The 18,643-nt window shown below is 43.2% G+C and overlaps 1 protein-coding gene across 1 annotated transcript in view; it reads right to left on the bottom strand.

Moving 5' to 3' along the window:
* Tbc1d15 (TBC1 domain family member 15) overlaps positions 1-8,792 on the bottom strand; it is a 52,587-nt gene extending 43,795 nt beyond the window's left edge. The window contains exon 1 of the mRNA XM_052165730.1: positions 8,703-8,792. Within this exon, the coding sequence (XP_052021690.1) occupies positions 8,703-8,732 (30 nt within the window). The 5' untranslated portion in view covers positions 8,733-8,792. The remainder of the gene's footprint in view (positions 1-8,702) is intronic.
* Between the last annotated feature and the right edge of the window lie 9,851 nt (positions 8,793-18,643).

Genomic DNA, 18,643 nt, shown 5'->3' with positions numbered 1-18,643 from the left:
TGCCACCACTATTTCCAAAAACAAAGTATAAATGAAAGGCAACTAAAATACTTAATAAGCTTAAGGTAAAATCCTTGCCCTAAAATCTCTCCAAATATGGAAACTCAATAGCTTCTTTGTAATATCTACTTTATCAACTATGTGAATTTCATAAAGTAATCCACAATCAAAAAAGGCTTCAAAAATTCAGTTTATTTAAAAGCTATTCGGCTTATAGAAAACAATTTAGGCTTTTAGATACAGAGCGTATCCCCAGGGAAAGCCACGTGAGTCCAGATATGCTGCTGTGCTCCACAACTAACATCTAAGCAGCCAATGGCCACCTCCACTGGCACACACCCTAAACCGTTATGTTCTGCATGAAGCTGCTCTTCACACATGCCAGGCTATCAGACATCCCAACCAGTCAACTACCCTGAAAGCGGTTCACCATCCTGACTCTGTACTATAATCCGTCAGCCTTTCCATGACGCTGGCCCCTGGCCATGTCTGGAGTCTCTGCTCAGTTGTCTGTTACTCTTCCAACCTGCTCTAGTTGTCTGTGTAATGCGTGTAATAGATAACCAGTGCTACAAAGCATCTTTCTAAACTATGCATCTCATTACACCTTAACAGTTTAAATTCCTCTGGACTCTACCCTTCTCCTCTACTACGGTGACACTACATATCTTGATATACACAACCTTTCTGCCTGTACCCGCTCTGAGTCTTCCTGTGCCCTGGAAATCTTAAGTGTTTTTCTATGTAACTACTGTACCTCAAACACTCTATTATCCCTCCTCTCTACAATTTCTGCCATCCCTTCAAAAGAGCACAAGCCTGTCAGACTCGTCAGCCCACTGCCCACTCCACTCCATCTGACTTACAAGGGCCTCATCTTCACAGTTTAAGGAGTAGGGTAACATTTACAGTTTTTTCTTCAACTCCAGCTTAAGAATTTAGAAATTTGAAGTTTATTCTAAAGACAAAACCCCTGGAGTTTTAACAGGAGACCGTCTATAGTCAGCCTTCCCCTTTCTAAGCCAGTAGACGGTCTTACCAGCCAATGATGAACAGCTGCAGTAACCCAGTGGACAGACCTGGGACAGCTTCGGCTACATCAGCGGTGGCAGGAATCAAGAAAGGTGGATGGCAGGAAGATATGTAGAAGTCAGAACAGGATTCTGTGACTTGACTTTGGGAGGTCAAAGGAAGAAGAGTAAACAGGAAGAAGAATAAAGCTGGCACAGAGACAGTTTATGGAGACACAGCAGGAGCCTCTTCAGAGTGTGCCCTGAGACACAGAAAGTACAGCACTTTGCAATGAAAGGCAGGCCTGAGGCTTCATAAGGACTCCAGTAAACAAAATGTCAGACATGAGCGAGACAAAACAATCTAGCAGACCAAGGAGTTACAAAATGACTCAATGGATGGTGTCTCTTCTGTTGGCAATTACACGCATATCATAATACAAGAAGCACAAAGCGCAGCCAAATTCAATCCCAGAGACTAACATGGTGGGCGAGACCCGACTCCCTTAAGCTGTGACTCCTGGGAATCGTTATCTGCCCTCCACACACAGCTGGGTCACGCTGCACACACAATGATAAATCAAACGTAATTTACATTTTAAACAATTCGATCTAGAATCCGGGGTTGGACACAACTGATGCCAGCACTGAGGCATGAAAGGAAAGATCAGTTTCCCAGCCAGCCCTGGGCTCCACAGGTACTTGTTCAAGACTTACCATGAAGTCAGGTATCAATCAACAAGGGAGATAAAATGAAGCAAAAATCCATGTTTAATCCCCCCACATCCAAAGAACCCACCATAGCAGTATTCAAATGCTTGTTAATTTAAACACTATCACTAAAAAATTTTAAAGGGTATATTCCTGTAAGAAACTAGTTAACTACCACAGCATAAGACCCCATAAGGGGGAAAACTCTGCAGGAAAATCTACTAGACGCTAAGAATATTCTTGGGAGAGTGCCTAGTATACACAAAAATATGGATTCTGTCCCCGTATAAACCTGGTACGGTGCATGGTACCCGTGATTTCAGATTTTGGGATGTGAGGGAAAAGGGATCTTCAAAGACATCCTCAGCTACACAGCAAGTTCAAAGCCACCTAAACTACCAGAGACTCACTCTGCCTTTTAAAAAAAATGTTTAAGAATATTATTTCCACTCACCAGGAGGAAATCATGTCTGCCACTGGAAACCTAGGCGGCTATCCAGGGCTATAAAGTCATCCATCCTGGAGAACCCATAACCACCATTTTACTAAACCAGTATACTCCCTAACAACAATCTATGAACACTTGTCCTTGTACGTACAGTAAGTGTAGGCCTCACCTCTCAGCAGGGAAACTTCTCTTTGCAGCAGACACCACTGCAGAAAAGCACCACCAACCAAAACACAGAGTGTGGAGTTTAGTCCCTGTGGAAACACCTACATCTGTCTCAGGGATCACTGCGCAAGAGGGAACCGAAAGACTAAGAGCCAAAGGACCAGCAGTGTTGCTGTGGGACTGCATTTCTGAGGACTGTCAGAAACTACACTAGCATGACTGTAACTGTAAGCTGACGGAGGACAACAGGCATGCTGAAGTAGAAGCTCATGAGAGCGTAGCTCTGCACCAAAAGCTACAGGCAACTCCAACACCCACGGACACACACAACTAACAGAGAGTGAGCAGGTTAGCTATGTATTTAGGCATGTGTAGATACACATAAGTACGTGACAATGAAAAGGGGGGCCATGAACTTGAAAGAGAGTAATGGATATGGGAAGGTTTAGAAGGGGGGAAAGGAAATGATGTAACTATAATGGCTTACCTTAAAATAACATATGAAAAGAGAATAATCTTTACCTTTCCAAAGCATTAATGACTTCACAAGACTATAAAAATATCTAAAAGAAAATGGATGATCTAGCATTGGAAGGGAATATAAGGACAGAGAAAAAGGAGGGACGTGATTGGAGAAGGGATGGAGAGAAGAAGGTTTATAGGACATATGGGGAGGGGGGATCCGGGAAAGGGGAAATCATTTGGAATGTAAACAAAGAATATAGAAAATAAAAATATTAAAAAAAAAGAAAAAAGAAAGAAAGAAAGAAAATGGAGCCGGGCGGTGGTGGCGCACGCCTGTAATTCCAGCACTTGGGAGACAGAGGCAGGCGGATTTCTGAGTTCGAGGCCAGCCTGGTCTACAAAGTGAGTTCCAGGACAGCCAGGGCTACACAGAGAAACCCTGTCTCGGAAAAAAAAAAAACCAAATGGTTTCAAGTTGTTCGAAACAAAACAAACAAACAAACTGAGCAGAACAGGAACCTAGGGAAATGGTTCCACAGGTAAAGGCACTTGACGCCAAGCCTGACGACGACATGAGTCCAAGCCCACAGCACAGACAGTGGGGGAACGTGACCCGGGTGAGTTGTCCTCTGACCTCTACATAGACACACCGTACACACGCATACATACACACACATACACACACATACACACACACACACACACACATTTTCATTTCCAAGTTTTGGGGGTAGGGTGTTTGTTTTTAATCCCACAAGGCAATCAAGATGTCTCCATGGGTAACATAGCTGTCAGGCAAGCCTGGCAAGCTGAGGCCAATCCTCAAAGCCCCAGTAAAGACAGAAAGGGAAAACCACCCCCAACAGCTCTCTGCCAAGCCACACACCCCCACCAGGACGAGGGAGCACATACACACAGCACCACCAACAACAACAATCTGTAAAAACACAGAAAAGAATATTTTCAGCTGGTCGGTAGTGGCAGGCGGATTTCTGAGTTTGAGGCCAGCCTGGTCTACAGAGTGAGTTCCAGAACAGCCAGGACTACACAGAGAAACCCTGTCTCGAAAAAAACCAACCCCCCCCAAAAAAAAAAAACAAAAAAAAAACAAAAAGAAGAAAGAAAGAAAGAAAGAAAGAAAGAAAGAAAGAAAGAAAGAAAGAAAGAAAGAAAGAAAGAAAGAAAGAAAAGACGAGACGAGAAGAGACGATAACGAGGGGAGGGGAGGGGGGGGAGGGGGGGAGGGGAGGGGGGGAGGGGAGGGGAGGGAGGGGAGGGGAGGGGAGGGAGGGGAGGGGAGGGGAGGGGAGGGGAGGGGAGGGGAGGGGAGGAGAGGAGAGGAGAGGAGAGGAGAGGAGAGGAGAGGAGAGGAGAGGAGAGGAGAGGAGAGGAGAGGAGAGGAGAGGAGAGGAGAGGAGAGAAGAGAAGAGAAGAGAAGAAAAGATTTTCTAAAAGCCCTAGGGTGACTGAAAATGGACAATTTAATTAATATAAACGGTGGGTATTAAAGGGCCCATCTCTCACACTCTAATTCCCTCCTCATCTTCTCTATCTGTTGCTCTTTTCGTTGAGTATCTATGATGTCAAGGCCTAAGCAAGGTGCAGGTGAAGTGTTTCAAAATCTGACTTCAAGACAGACAATCGTCAACCTAGAGGTCATCAGAATATAAAAATTCTCTAAAAATATCACCCACTCCCTGATTCCACGCTCTTACTGTGTATCTTATTTAGACAAGGTAGAAGATAACTGTGTGTTTCTTCTGAAAACTGTGGTCTAGAAACCCCAAGAGCAATCGCTATAAGATATATCCCCCATGCCTGGTATAGCTGGGAACAAATATACTTAATATTTACAGAGTAAGACCGAGAATTGTAACCAGAAGAAGATGCCAAAAACTCTTTCGAGCTATCTTTTTGCTTTCCTTCATCCCAGGAACTGAGTTCTTCACTGTTAAAGCAGCAGAGCAGCTGTTACAGTGTTTCTGCTTATCTCACTATCCGGAGGAGCAGGGCGCCACTCCCTACTTGGTTGCCTTTTGAAAACATGGTTCTTTACATACATAGCAAAGCAAATTATCTAACTTCTAAGAACTAATCAGGGTTGCCAATCAAACTCCAAGCCACTTTCAAAAACTGAAAGAAATATGACTACACACACACACACAGAGTAAGCCCATGCACAGTGTGCTGGATGCATTTTTCCATCAGTTGACACAAGCAGAGTCATTTGAAAAGAGAAACCCTCATTTGACATTAGAGACTGCCCTGTAGGCAGGCCTGTGAGGCATTTTCTTAATTAATGAATGACGGTTGCATGGCCCAGCCCTTTGTGCATGGTGCTACCTGGCCCTGGGCAGAGAGTCTGGGGTATACAGGAAGAGCGAGCTGAACCAGCCCAGAGGAGCAAGCAGTTTTCCTCGCGTGTCTCTACTGCAGTTCCTGCCCTGACTTCCTTCAACGTTGGACTGTGACCTGGGAGTTCCTCCCAAGCTGCTCCTGGTCATAGTGTTTCATCACAGTAATAGAAACACAAGTCACGCAAACTGGCCAAAGCTGGAAGACTCCAATGCACTCTACTGGTCTTCTGCGTTCACTCAACTGTGCTGGCTCCTACTGCAGGATGTTTGGGGGTTGATTCCACTTTGATTTTCCTTACACCAATGGAAACGGGCACACTGTAATCATATTTATATCGCACAGTAGGAAAAAGTCACAGAAGACCATGTTTTGTGAGCTAAACTCAAACTAGTTTTTTGAGGGGGGGTGTCTTTTAAGAGTAGAACAGACTCTCTCTACTTTGGATGAAAGACAACACAGCCACATAGTAGCTCACTAAAGCGTAATTAAGTAACCAACCATTTAGTTCCCAGCATTACATACTTTCCCCTCTATTTCCTAACTATACTACCTTCATATCTGTGTACTACCTTATATTTCTTTGCAGAAAACCATCCACATGAATAAATAACTATTCAAAAACAATATTCCTTAACAGTAGTTAAACATCTATATTTATCGAGCACATGCTTGATGCCAAGAATTACCCTAAATGTTTTACAAATATTAATTCATTTAATCCACCAGTAGCTCCATTCTGGAGGTAAATTTATACCACTCTATGAAACTGGGTAATGGACACAAGGAAGCTAGCTAATTTTCCCAAAGTCATACAACGCAAGACGTTGAGCCAGGTTTGATCCTAAGCAATTAGGACTAGCTCCTTAATTGGTGCCATAGGATAATGACATTTATTCATCATCAAAACATGAGGTCTTGGGCTACAAAACTGGCTCAGCTGTTAAAGGCTAGGCTCTCTACCAAAATGACTTCTAAAACACGGAATTTCTCAATACCCAAAATAAGAATGAAAAAGAGATAACTTACACCCATACCAAAATAATATATTCTAAGTTTAAGATTCTGCCCTATCCAACCAATCAATTCCAGGAAAGCGGATACAAAGAATAGTGCCAGCACAGCATCTACTCCAGGTCAGGTCACACATGAATGCATTTAGTAATTAATCCCTAGAACTCCACATAAAGCCAGTACTGTTGCTGTATTACAGACGAGGAGACAGAAGCAAAGAGAATGGCTGAAGTCACTAGGAAATGACAGCTTATAAAACAAATCTGGCTCTACACTCTTAACCATTACCGTTCCTTCTTACTCTGAATAAAAAAGGTTACTTTCCTTCTTCACTTCCAGGCCTTCGATGCAGTCCGCAGCTTCTCCCCATGCTGGAGAGCAGCACCAACACTGACATTTAGAACTGGCAGCAGAGCCAGGTGTGTCTGGCCCGGTTAACTTATCACAACTCAATCTTTTGTGTCTTTGTTAACATCCACAACTGTAACTCTGAACTCAACAGTCAACTGAACTCTGGAAGAGGAAGAGAAGAGATCAATAATTTACCTACTCAGGCTAGACAAGGTGATCCCAGCACTCAGAGGCAGAGGCAGGCAGATCTCTTGTGAGTTCAAGGCCAGCCTGGTCTACAGAGCAAGTTCCAAGATAGCCAGAGCTACACAGAAAAATCCTGCCTCGAAAAACAAAAATAGCTTACCTACTCACTTCTACCATATTCTCTCTGCCTAAACAAAAGGAAGGTTAAATAGGAAAGCATAAAGCTAAGGTCTTTTATGACAAGTTAATCAGCTTGGATTGCTTAACATAGTAAAGGTTTCTCATCTATTATTGATAAAGCAAAAACAAAAATTTTACATTAAAAAAATCCAGCATGAAATACCATGAAGTCTTTTTACATAAAGACACCACAACAAGTATGGCAGAAATGAACTTTGTAAGGGAGGATTCCACACAATATGCTGATCCAGACAGTGGCTGAAAGAACACATAATGGTGTGCATTCCCACAGTTTCAGTGGAAAGCTGGGAGCAGCCATGAACGGTCACCTCAGTCAAATTAGGTGATGGAGCAGAGTTACAAAAGACCAGAGTAAGTTTAAGAAGTCAGTCTGTGAGCGGTACTAACGACTGTAGAAGGTGGGGAGCCCCCTAGGTCTCAGAACCGCTTTATCAAGGGTTCCTTTCAGAATCCAAGCAAACTGGAAAAGAGAAGTGTAGTTTAAGTTGTGAAGATCTCATCTTGGAAAGTACCAGGTTGGATCAGCCCAGCCCAAGACACTAAGATAACTTTCTCGTTTGTAGTGAGTTGATTAGCATTCATCTCAATACAAAAAGGCTAAAAAATAAAAAAAAAAATTAAAAAAAGGCAACGATATAAGTAAACCCTAAAAGGACACCCAACCTATTTCCCGAAAAAGCAAGAATACGTAACACTAAGCACTCTTGTTGTGTCTGCTCCTAAGCACTCCAATACAGGATGCCTGGCATCCCTTCCGTTCTGCAGATAAAGACGAAGAACAGAGAAGTCTCAGTTATCCAATTTTCCAAGGACACAATTCAGATCAACACGGAAGATAAGACCATTATTTGTTATTCCACAATCGAACCTGCTACTGCACAAACGCCGACAGATTCAAAACGAGGGGAAATGCAGCGAGACGAACATACGTGAAACTGAAGGAACACTGCAACAAGTAAACAGTTCTTAGTGTTCTCTGAGTCATTACAAGCCGGTCACGGGCGTTTGCGAAATAACTCTACTGGGAAACGCTGCCAGGTACATGTCATGAAGCAGATAATCCTATATATGCATAAACTGTCTCTCCGCGTATCAACTGGCAGTATACTCTCCTCCGTACCTAATGATGGCTCCTAACCCACTAGGAGGGTGTCACTGACAAGTCTCTGTAAAACAGCAGGGCAGACACCCACGCCCACACACAGAAACACCCCGAAGACATCTAGGAAGCAAATGTTTTAATAAAGGCTTTTCTAGATGAGCCCAGCCACGGTGTCAATCGCCAGCTCCCAACATAATGCCCGCAACCATTAACCATCTGGGTAATTTTCGAACAGGACCCCAAGCGCTGCGAGCACAGCTGCAGAGCTCCTCCTGGTCTGCTCTGCATGGTGGGTGACTCGACGCCTTCACCGAAAGAAGACAGAGCGCCAAGCAAGCTTGGGTGGCGCCTCGAAAGGCTTTTACAAGAAGAGGCTCTGCAGTCGGAAGAGCAGACCTGAAGAACTAGAGTCACGGGGGTAGGGGGAAGAACGGATTCAGAGGTCCCCGAAAGGATCCGCGCTGCGGGACAGAGCCGGGGAACAGCGCCGAGGCCTGCACCGCTGGGAGTAGGAACCGTCTAACCCCGAGCTCACCCAGCACCCCGGAGGGGCGGCTCGCACCCCGCGGAGCCTTTTCGCTGTCACACGCCGGCCGCACCTGAGCCCGACGCGGCTCGCTTGCCCCTCGGCGGCCGCCCACCAGCCGCAGGCCACCGGCCAGGGGCACCCGCAGCAGCCGGTGCCGTTACTCACCTTCCCGCTCACAACGCCCGCCGCCGCCATGTTCCCCGCGCGAGCCTGGTGATGACGTAGCAGAACCTCACGTGTCTCTCGGACTCACAACAACATCCGGTCGGTCTAAAATAACATCCGGGCGGGAAAGGGGCGGGGAGTAGCGGGAACTGCAATTAGACGCATGCGTGATGAGGATGCTAAGAGGGTGGACCTGTCATGCAGCATTGCGCGTGCGCATGAAGTTTCCCTCCTCCCCCCCCCCCCCCCCATTTTAAATTGAAGCCTTCTGCTTTTGAAGTTTGCTCGGGCGTGGCACTTTTAACTTGAGAAGCGGCGACTCTCTTGGCTGTGATGGAAGGAGCACCTTGTTTAGACCCAGGACACGCTGTCCCAGCTTTCTTGCTTTAAATAAGTCATGATAAATTCGGGATTGTGATCCCTCGAGCTGATGTACGCAGGGACTTGATATTACAGGATTCTGAATATGAGTATCGTTGCTGCCACTCACGCATGACCTTGAACATGGTATTTTTATAGAAACTGTGGTTACTACCAGGCCTTTTATCGCTCAGAAGTCCAAAACACATAGTTTAGGGTGCCTCCATTTCAATTCCAAAATTCACCCAAGCTTCAGCATGTAAAAGAGAGATTGTGTATATTCATAGGGATCTCCCCCATGTTTGGAAACAGATTGGTAAACTATTAAGTTCAAAATCTAATTCCTCAGAGCAGCGCTCTGAGACTGAGCTCCGGTGCACAATAAAATTGGCATCTGAGAGCAGTTAGCAGTAGTCCTCGACCTACCTAAAGCTGCGACCCTTTAATACACTTTCTCTTGTTTTGGTGAGCCCCCGCCCCAACCTCAACTAAAAAGTTGTTTTCGTTTCTACTTCGCTGTAGAAACTGTAATATTTCTACTGTCATGAATCGTAAAGTAACTATCTGTATTTTCCTATCTCCTTAAGAGACCCCTATAAGTGTTGTTAGGATCTGTCTAAGCTCCACCCCACAATTACCTGGCAACAGCCAGGTATGCCCCGCCCCACAGTTGCCTGGCAACAGCCAGGTAGGCCTGGCCCACTATAAAGGAGGCTGCTTACCCCCTCCCCTCTCTCTTACTCTCTCTTACCTCGGCTCTCTTTCTCCTCTCTGCCCTTTCGGTTCTCCTCCCCTACCACCTCTCTCCACCTCTCTCCACGTGCTCATGGCTGGCCTCCACTTCTCTCTCTCTCTCTCTCTCTCTCTCTCTCTCTCTCTCTCTCTCTCTCTCTCTCTCTCCTTTCTCTGCCTCCACTACCCCATTAACTCCCATCCTCTGCCCTGAATAAACTCCACTCTATACCATGTCGGTGTGTGTCTGGTCCCTCAGGAGGAAGGGGTGCCTGGGCATGGGCCCTCTGGGGCACCCCCTTCCCCACACCGCCGTATACCACATTCTCTAAACCTCTTTCTCTTTTTATGAACCCAACAAGTATCATTTCACTCACACAAGGGTCGAACCTGCCAGCGCAGTTGGAGCCTTCTCAGGCTACCTGATGTCAGCAGCAACCAAATGGAACAGCAGGAAACTTGATTTGCAGGTTCTGCGAATATCAGGAAATCTAATGGGGAGAGAGGTGCCTAGGTCTTACATGAGAACGCGTGCTGAGCCCCAGTAGGGACTCTGAACACCAAATGTCAGAGATTCCAAGCGAGGCCTGGATCCGGATGCCGAATAAGCTCACAGGGCACAGCGAGAGAGCACAGGGGCTTCTTTGTAGACTAGACTCCCCCAAGTGAAAGTGGGTAGCAAATGGAGTCCAAATAATCAAAACTGGATTTTTCTGCTAGCTCTGAAGGATGGAGTAGTGTGGTTAAAGGAGAAAATCCACTATTTTGTGAAAATTTTACACTGTCAAGAAGAATATAATGCTAAGTAATTGCAGTTAACTCTAAATTTTTTTTGTAAATTTCAAAGAACTAAGATCTTAAATATCTGATATAACATTGGACAAGCATGCTAACAGTCCTGGAGACATTTTTTTTAACTTTTGTGAAAATAAAAATAAAACGTATTTCCTAGCTGGGTGTAATATGACACACACTTTTAATCACAGCACTTGGGGAGGCAGAGGCAGGCAGACCGCTGATAGTTTGAGGCCAGCCTGGTCTACCAGGGCAGCCAAGACTACACAGAGAAACCCTGTCTAAAAAACAACTACAAAAGACGAACAAACAAATAAACATAATAAAACAAAAAACAACCAAAACAATAACCTTATTTCTTAAATATCTGATAATAATTTCTCCTAATCAGCTTAACAGCTGAAGGCATCTCCTTGAAAATATGGCCTCCCAAGTTTATTGGCTACTTGACATTCTTAATCCAGCCTTCCGGTGCTCCTTAGGTGCTGGTCCTTGGAGCGATATTTTATTGCCTTTATTACCCGCATCTGGTGTCATCACTTCCAAATAATTCCCAGGTGTCTCCAGTCCACGCCCCTCTCCTAAACCCTACCCCCTATGCCTCCATCTATTGTGCCTTTTACTTAAACAATTTATTCACTCCTCAAAAGAGGAATAAACCTTTGCTACTCAAATGATGTCTACAGGCCAGCAGCACCAACAGGTACTCAGTGGCTTTTTAGAAATGTAGAATATCGGGGCTGGAGAGATGGCTCAGTGGTTAAGAGCACTGACTGCTCTCCCAAAGGTCCTGAATTCAAATCCCGGCAACCACATGGTGGCTCACAACCATCTGTAATAGGATCTGATGCCTCTTCTGGTGTCTGATGGCAGCTACAGTGTACTTATATATCATAAATAAATCATCTTTAAAAAAAAAAAAGAAAAGCCAGGCGGTGGTGGCGCACACTTTTAATCCCAGCACTCTGGGAGGCAGAGGCAGGCGGATTTCTGAGTTCAAAGCCAGCCTGGTCTACAGAGTGAGTTCCAGGACAGCCAAAGCTATACAGAGAAACCCTTAAAAAACCAAATCCAAAAAAAAAAAGAATCCTCACAAATTATTCCTGTCATACAGTTTTAGTTTCCTCTCTCAGTTCTTCCTGTTCAGAACCAGTTTTTTTTATCTGTAAGCTAAATCTGACAAACTCTAAACACACTATGCGCTGTCATAGCATCCCTCCTGACTAGCAGACATGCTGAGGCCTTGACTACCTACTGAGCTAAAGGCTGACCCGGGTGACATAGTAAGACGTTCTACAATTGCTTCCGACTGTAACAGATGTCATTGACTCAGACTATGGTATCTATCCTTGAGCTGATCTCTATAAACTATTGTTATAAGAGAACATCATTTAAGTATGCACTCATGTATAAGTATTCATGTGTGTGAGTGTCTACTTATATGATGTTCTAATTAACAAGGTAGGAAATCATATAGCACACACCACCCAGAATGGAAAATAAAGTTAGGTGAATATCTGTGAACTCAAGGCCAACCTGACGTACATAGTGAGGTCTAGGCCAAAAGAAAATATGGACTGAAAGTGTGGATAATCCCCAAAGAAGAATCAAGGGGCTACTTCAAAGCAGGATTGGGAGTCAGTCCAAAAGAGACACCGGTTCCAGGTCAGTTTCCCAGCTTCTGTGTATCACACTGTAAAATACTGCCCTCCTACTGTGCAGTGACTATTGGAAGGCAAAAACTACGCATTTTTTTATTTCTACAATGACTCTACTGACACATAGCTAGACACTCGGTGTGATATTAACTACATCTCACCCCTCATTTTGGTATAGCACAATTCTGTAGTAACGCGGGGTAAGAGAATCTGTTTTTCTTTAGGAAAACCTCTGCTTGTAAAGGGAAGAAATGAGGCCAGCATTTCAGTGTGTTTTTTTTTTTTCAGGTTCTAGCCATTTACTAGATTAGAGAAAAAAGTAAAATGAGCATATATACAGCAAGTGAACATTTTTTAAGATAGCATACAATATAAGTTTTAATTGTTTCCCCCAGCAATGAATAGTTTCACAAATTCCTGAAATCTTACCCATGAACTACATAGTCCTTCTCTAATAATAAACATGTGATGTAAGAAAAAAATTTTAATGGTAAACACCTTAAAAAAAAACAAAAAAACCTATACACCAGGCTGGAGCAATGGCTCACTGACTCCTCTTCCAGAGGTCCTGAGTTCAATTCCCAGAAACCACATGGTGGTTCACAACCATCTGTAATGGGATCCAATGCCCTTTTCTAGTGTGTCTGAAAACAGCGACAGTATATTCATATACATTAAATAAATATTTTTTAAAAAAGAAACTGTAGACCAAGGAGGGGTTTAAGACATATCCTCCCCATGTTTGTCAGTTGAAGAGATTAAATCTTAGAGGTTAATGACTTTCAAAAGTCACGAGCTGCTTTATGCCTGAGTAGAAATATGATTCCAGATATATATCTTAGTCAGCTTTGCCATGCAGTCAGCTGAAGTGATTACTAACCTGACTAAACTTTGGCCTTTAATTAACATTCCCTTCCCCTCTCTCACACCCTAGCTTCTGATTGGACCACGTGCCTCAGAGCTTGTCTCAGTATTTCCTCTATCTAGGTTCAACCAGCCTTTTCCCTGAACCCTTAACAACAGACTACATCACCCTTCGGGCTTAATCAGTGTTGGACCACGGGGTGAATGTAGATTTCAGTAACAAACCAAAGATTACAGGATTCCTCTCTGAGAAATGGATCAAGGACTCAAACCTATGAGTGCTTTTAGATTTAATACCCATTGAAGTGACCCAACTAAATCTTTGCATAGTAATGAACAACATCAACTGCGTCCTATATTATTTAGATTTCTAGCTAGCTTTTTTAAAAATATGTATTTAGTCGGTGTGTGTGCATACAAGCAAAATGGACCATCTGCAGCCTGTGTGTGAACATCAGAACTACCTCCAAAAGCCAGTTGTCTCCTCTACTGTAAAAATGTAATTTTAGGATCTAGTCTCTGCTCAGGCCACAATATCTGCAGCAACCTATTCTCATTGTCCCTGAGTTCCTGGATGACAGACATCCCAGGGCCATGAACTAGATCACCTGGGAGGTGAGTTAACATCAAGGAGGATTGTGGTAACAAATCCTTCTCCAGATTCCAATCCCTGCCTCCTGCCTGTGAACCAGCATCTGACTACATACTTGTACTATGAAACTCCACATCCTCAAGAAAACTCTTCTTATGCCACATGGGCTCTTCACATTTCTGAAACCCTGACAAGCTTTCTTTCCTTGTTTTGTTTTGTTGAGGGAGGGGGACCCTAACCATCTTAGAACTAGCTCTGTAGACCAGGCTGGCCTCTAACTCATAGAGATCCCCCTGCCTCTGCCTCCTGAGTGCTGGAATTAAAGCATATGCCATCCAGCCATGTTTTCTTTCATTAGTGCCAGGGCCTGAAATCTTCTTGGAGACCTCACCATATGTTGCCTGTGTCCATGGCATTAAAAAGGTTTCTAGTAAATTCCACACTGCCCAGTAATCTATTATAGTGTCCCTGTTGATCCCCCTACTCTTCCCTCCCCCCCAAAAAAACCCTTTACCTTCTGAACTGATTACCCTTACCTGACTGAACTCAGACAAGATGCCTTAGTGGATGAAGGCACTTGTTGAACTAATGCATCCTGCCAGGCCTCAACCTACTTTTAATGTCCATCTCTTAAATATGACTTGATAGCCATTGCACTGTTGAAGAAAACCTTTAATCTGGACCTTGAGAACTTGTTTGGAAGTTCTAGAAGGAGAGCGTATCTACTTGCATACCCTTGACAAAGAATTGTCCCCCTTTATTGGGGAAGACTGTCTTCTTCTGCCAGATATAGAACTTCAGGAGGGATGCTCAGGGAGTGGTGTGGGAAGACAGGGGACACACTGGTGATAAGTGGCGTAGCAGGTGTCACAGCTAGATCACCTCAAACCTGAAAATCTTCCATCTGAAAGGGAGGAATCATGAAAGCCAACCGGAAGGCACCTAGAGAACAGCCCCAGGCAAGTGATGCACAGTACAGCAGGCTGCTTGGTTACGGCCAAGGTCTTTAGAGGAAAGGAGTTTACATTTAGGATATAAGAATATTCAGGGGGACTCAGTTCAGTTCCCAGCAACGGCATGATGGCTCACAACCATCCGTAAAAGGGATCCGATGCCCCCTTCTGGTGTGTCTGAAGACAGCAACAGTGCCAGTGTACTCACATAAATAAATAAATAAATAAATAAATAGATAAATAGATAAATAGATAAATAAATAAATAAATCTTTTTTTTAAAAAAAGACTATCCAGGAAACCAAACTGAGCTCTGGAAAACTAAAAATCAAAAAAAAAAAAAAAAAAAAAAAAAAGATCCAAATTCAAGCTGAGGAAATGACAGAGAACAAAAAGCCTACTCGCAATGGAGGCGAAAGTGTGTTTTGTAAACTGAATCTGAAGTCCTGAATGGAGGACAACAATAAAGTCATTGTGTAAGTGGCATCTCTGTGGCCATCGTCAAAAAGGGCAGTCTGCACAGAGACGAATGTGAAGGACTCCAAGAAAGCTATAATTAAGAAAAAATACAGATTTGGGTGGGGCTTTTTTTTTTTTTAATGCCCAGCGTTGCAATGTCAACATGTAATCCCAACTTTTTGGGAGGTTGGGGAAGATCGAAATCTTGAGGGTAGCCTGAGCCACAAAGTGAAAGCCTATATAAATGTATCTGCTCGCATATATGTAAGTAGAAGTAACATGAAAATTTGAAAGTGGTTGCCTTTGGGGAGCGGAAATAAAAACGAAAATTCAAGAAGAGCTTAGGAACTGATCTTTGTAACACTGACTTATCAAATCTAATATATAGCATCAATAGGAAGTTGCTCTTTTGTATATATTTAAAATTTAAGGAAGTTGCATTTTTAAGAAATTTACATTTTATTCACTTTATGGGTATAAGTATTCTGTGTTCCACATGCAATGTCTGGTGCCCACAGAGATGAGAAGAGACGATCAGATACCCCAGAAGTGGAGCTAGAGATGGCTGGGGGAGAGGGGCGGTCACCACATGTGTCAGCAATCAAACCTGGGTCCTCCGCAAGAATAAGCTACTCTTGAGGCTGGAGAGATGGCTCAGCGGTTAAGAGCACTGGCTGCTCTTCCAGAGGTCATGAGTTCAAATCCCAGCAACCACATAGTGGCTCACAACCATCTGCAATAGGATCCGATGCTCTCTACTGATATGTCTGAAGAAAGCAACAGTGTACTCATATACATAAAATAAATAAATCTTTAAAAAAAAAAAAAAAGCAAGTGCTCTTAGCTGTTGAGCCATCTTTAGCCCCAGAAGTTAAATTATTGTATCCCACAGAGAAAGACAATTCTGCCCATTACATAAAAACATTTCATCTTAATAGTACAACACATTCTGTCTTCAAAGATAATAGTATGGAAAAGTATGTCTTAAAGTACATACAACTCACATACACACATTGATAAAGATCAAAATTTAATTTAGAAAGAAGCAGATTCGATCAACTATTATTACACTTTAAGTTAAACTAAACCCAAAATAGTGGATGAAATAGAGATTAAAGCAGTGATAAATAGAAAAATCAATGAAAAAACAGAGAAGATTCAATGTGCTAGAAATTAAATGTGGCAGAATATTATTGGTTCTGCAGAAAAGAAGAAAAGTTACTTATTCAACAGAAAACTTTTTTTTAACTAACAAACAGTTCTGGTTTGATGTCCGTCACTATGATAAGCACTATGAGCTGATAGAATAGAGGGAAAAAAAGATTGCCTTGGCTTATACTACCAGGTCACAGTCTATGACTAAGGGACGTCAAGGCAGGCACTCAACGGGAACTGAAGCAGAAATCATGAAGGAACCTGCCTTACTGACTGACTCGCTAGTTGGTTCTCTGGCCTGTGCCCCCCCACTAGCTTTCTTATATAGTATAGGCCCACCTACTTAGGGGATGGTAACACCCACAGTAGTCCTAGTCCTTCTACATCAATTAGCAATCAAGACAACGCCTCACAAACTTGGCTACAAGCCAATCTGATCAAGGCAATCCCTCAATTGAAACTCCCATGTGTCTTAGTTAGATGCTTGAATGCGGTGAACAGACACCATGACCAAAGCAACTCTTATAAGGACCATGTTTAATTGGGGCTGGCTTACTTACTGGTACACAGGTTCAGTCTATTATCATCAAGGTGGGAGCATGGCAGTGTCCAGACAGCATGGTACAGGAGCAGCTGAGAGTTCTACATCTTAATCTGAAGGCTGTTAGCAGAATACTGGCTTCCAGGCAGCTAGGATAAGGCTCTTAAAGCCCACGCCCACAGTGGCACACCTCCTGCAACAAGTCCATGCCTCCAAATAGTGCCACTCCCTGGACTAGGCATGCTCAAACCATCACACTATGTTATACTTCCTTTTGACAGTAAAAGCTAACCAAGACACAAACTGTAGCTTGATAAAGAAACAGAGAAGACCCAATGTGGTAGAAATTAAATGTGGGAAAATATTATTGGTTCTGCAGAAAGAAAAAGGATTATACAAGAGCGATATGAATTACTACATACCCAAATGTTGGTTTATGTAGATGAAATGTCCAATTCAAATTCTTAGAAAACCACAAACTACCAATTGTAAATAATGAAGTAAAAAACGCCGACTAGGCTTATAACTAGTAGAGAGACTGATGGGCTAGGGAGAAGGGGAGAGAAGAGGACCTACAGTGCAAAGTCCTAGAGCCAGACGCTTTCTCTGTTGAGGGCTACCAAACACCAAAAACCTGACACACTCTCAGAATCTTAAAACAAGAGACATGAAAGAAAATTTGCACCTCTAAACTCATCCCATAAAGTCAACGATATCCAGACACCAAAGTCAAAGATATTATAATAAAACTATAGACCAGTGACATCTATGAATTTTAAGGCAAAACCTCACAAAATACAAATTAATTGAAGTCAACAACAAAATGTATGGTTTATGCACTGTAAAAAATAAAATAGGGTCTCCAGTTCCCTACCCATTCCTACCATCACCAAGCCCCCAATTCCAAGATTTCCCACCCATCCCAGATGTAAATCTCCGGAACAAGATTACTGGATCCCATTGTAATTTTTGTTTTGTTGTGTTTTTCCAAGAAAGACTTTCTTTGTGTGACCCTGGTCGTCCTGGAACTTGCTCTGTAGACAGGCTCACCTTGAACTCATGGAGGTTTACCGGCCTCTGCCTCCTGAGTACTTGCATAAAAGGTGTGTGCCAGACCTGCTTGGCTTCCATTCTAATGCTATTTTGAGATTTTTTTTGAAGAGATATCATATAGCTTTCTGTAAAAAGTATAATTTATATTCCTGTGCTAATTTATATTGTCACTAATAATGGACAAGAATTTTGTTCTTTATATTTTCATTAACTTTTACTTCTCTACTTTTTTTTGTTTTTGTTTTTTGAAGACAGGGTGTCTTGTAGCCCATGACGACCTCAAAACTCACTACGCGATGGAGGATGAGCTTGAACTCCTGATCCTCCTGCCTCTACCTTCAAAGTCTGAGATTTTAGGTGTGCATGGTGTAGTGGTTTGAATAGGCTTAGCCCCCATACATTCTTGTGCTTAAACGCTTGACCATAGGAAGTGGCACTATTAGGAGGTGTGGCCCTATTGAAGTAGGTGTGGCCTTGTTGGAGGAAGCGAGATTCTGTGTAAGCAGGCTTTGAAGGCTCCTGGTGCTCTGTCTCTGCCCAGTGTGGAAGTCTTCTGGCTGCCTTTGGATCAAGATGAAATTGAAAGCTCAGTTCTTCAAGCCTTTCTCATCCTGTTTGCAGAAATATTTATTATGTTGGCCAGAATTCCATGTCAGTCTTTTTCCTAAACTGAGTAGAATCTCTCTGGCTCAACCTTGCCTCATCCAGACTTACTATACTGTGACTAAAGGTACCCAGTTTTTCCTGCAGCAAATGGTTGCTTAATACCACAGACAGAGG

The sequence above is a fragment of the Apodemus sylvaticus genome, chromosome 20 (assembly GCF_947179515.1).
Source record: "Apodemus sylvaticus chromosome 20, mApoSyl1.1, whole genome shotgun sequence".
NCBI classification, from domain to species: domain Eukaryota; kingdom Metazoa; phylum Chordata; class Mammalia; order Rodentia; family Muridae; genus Apodemus; species Apodemus sylvaticus.
The sequence above is the reverse complement of the archived record's forward strand: the minus strand, read 5'-3'. Positions and strand labels throughout refer to the sequence as shown.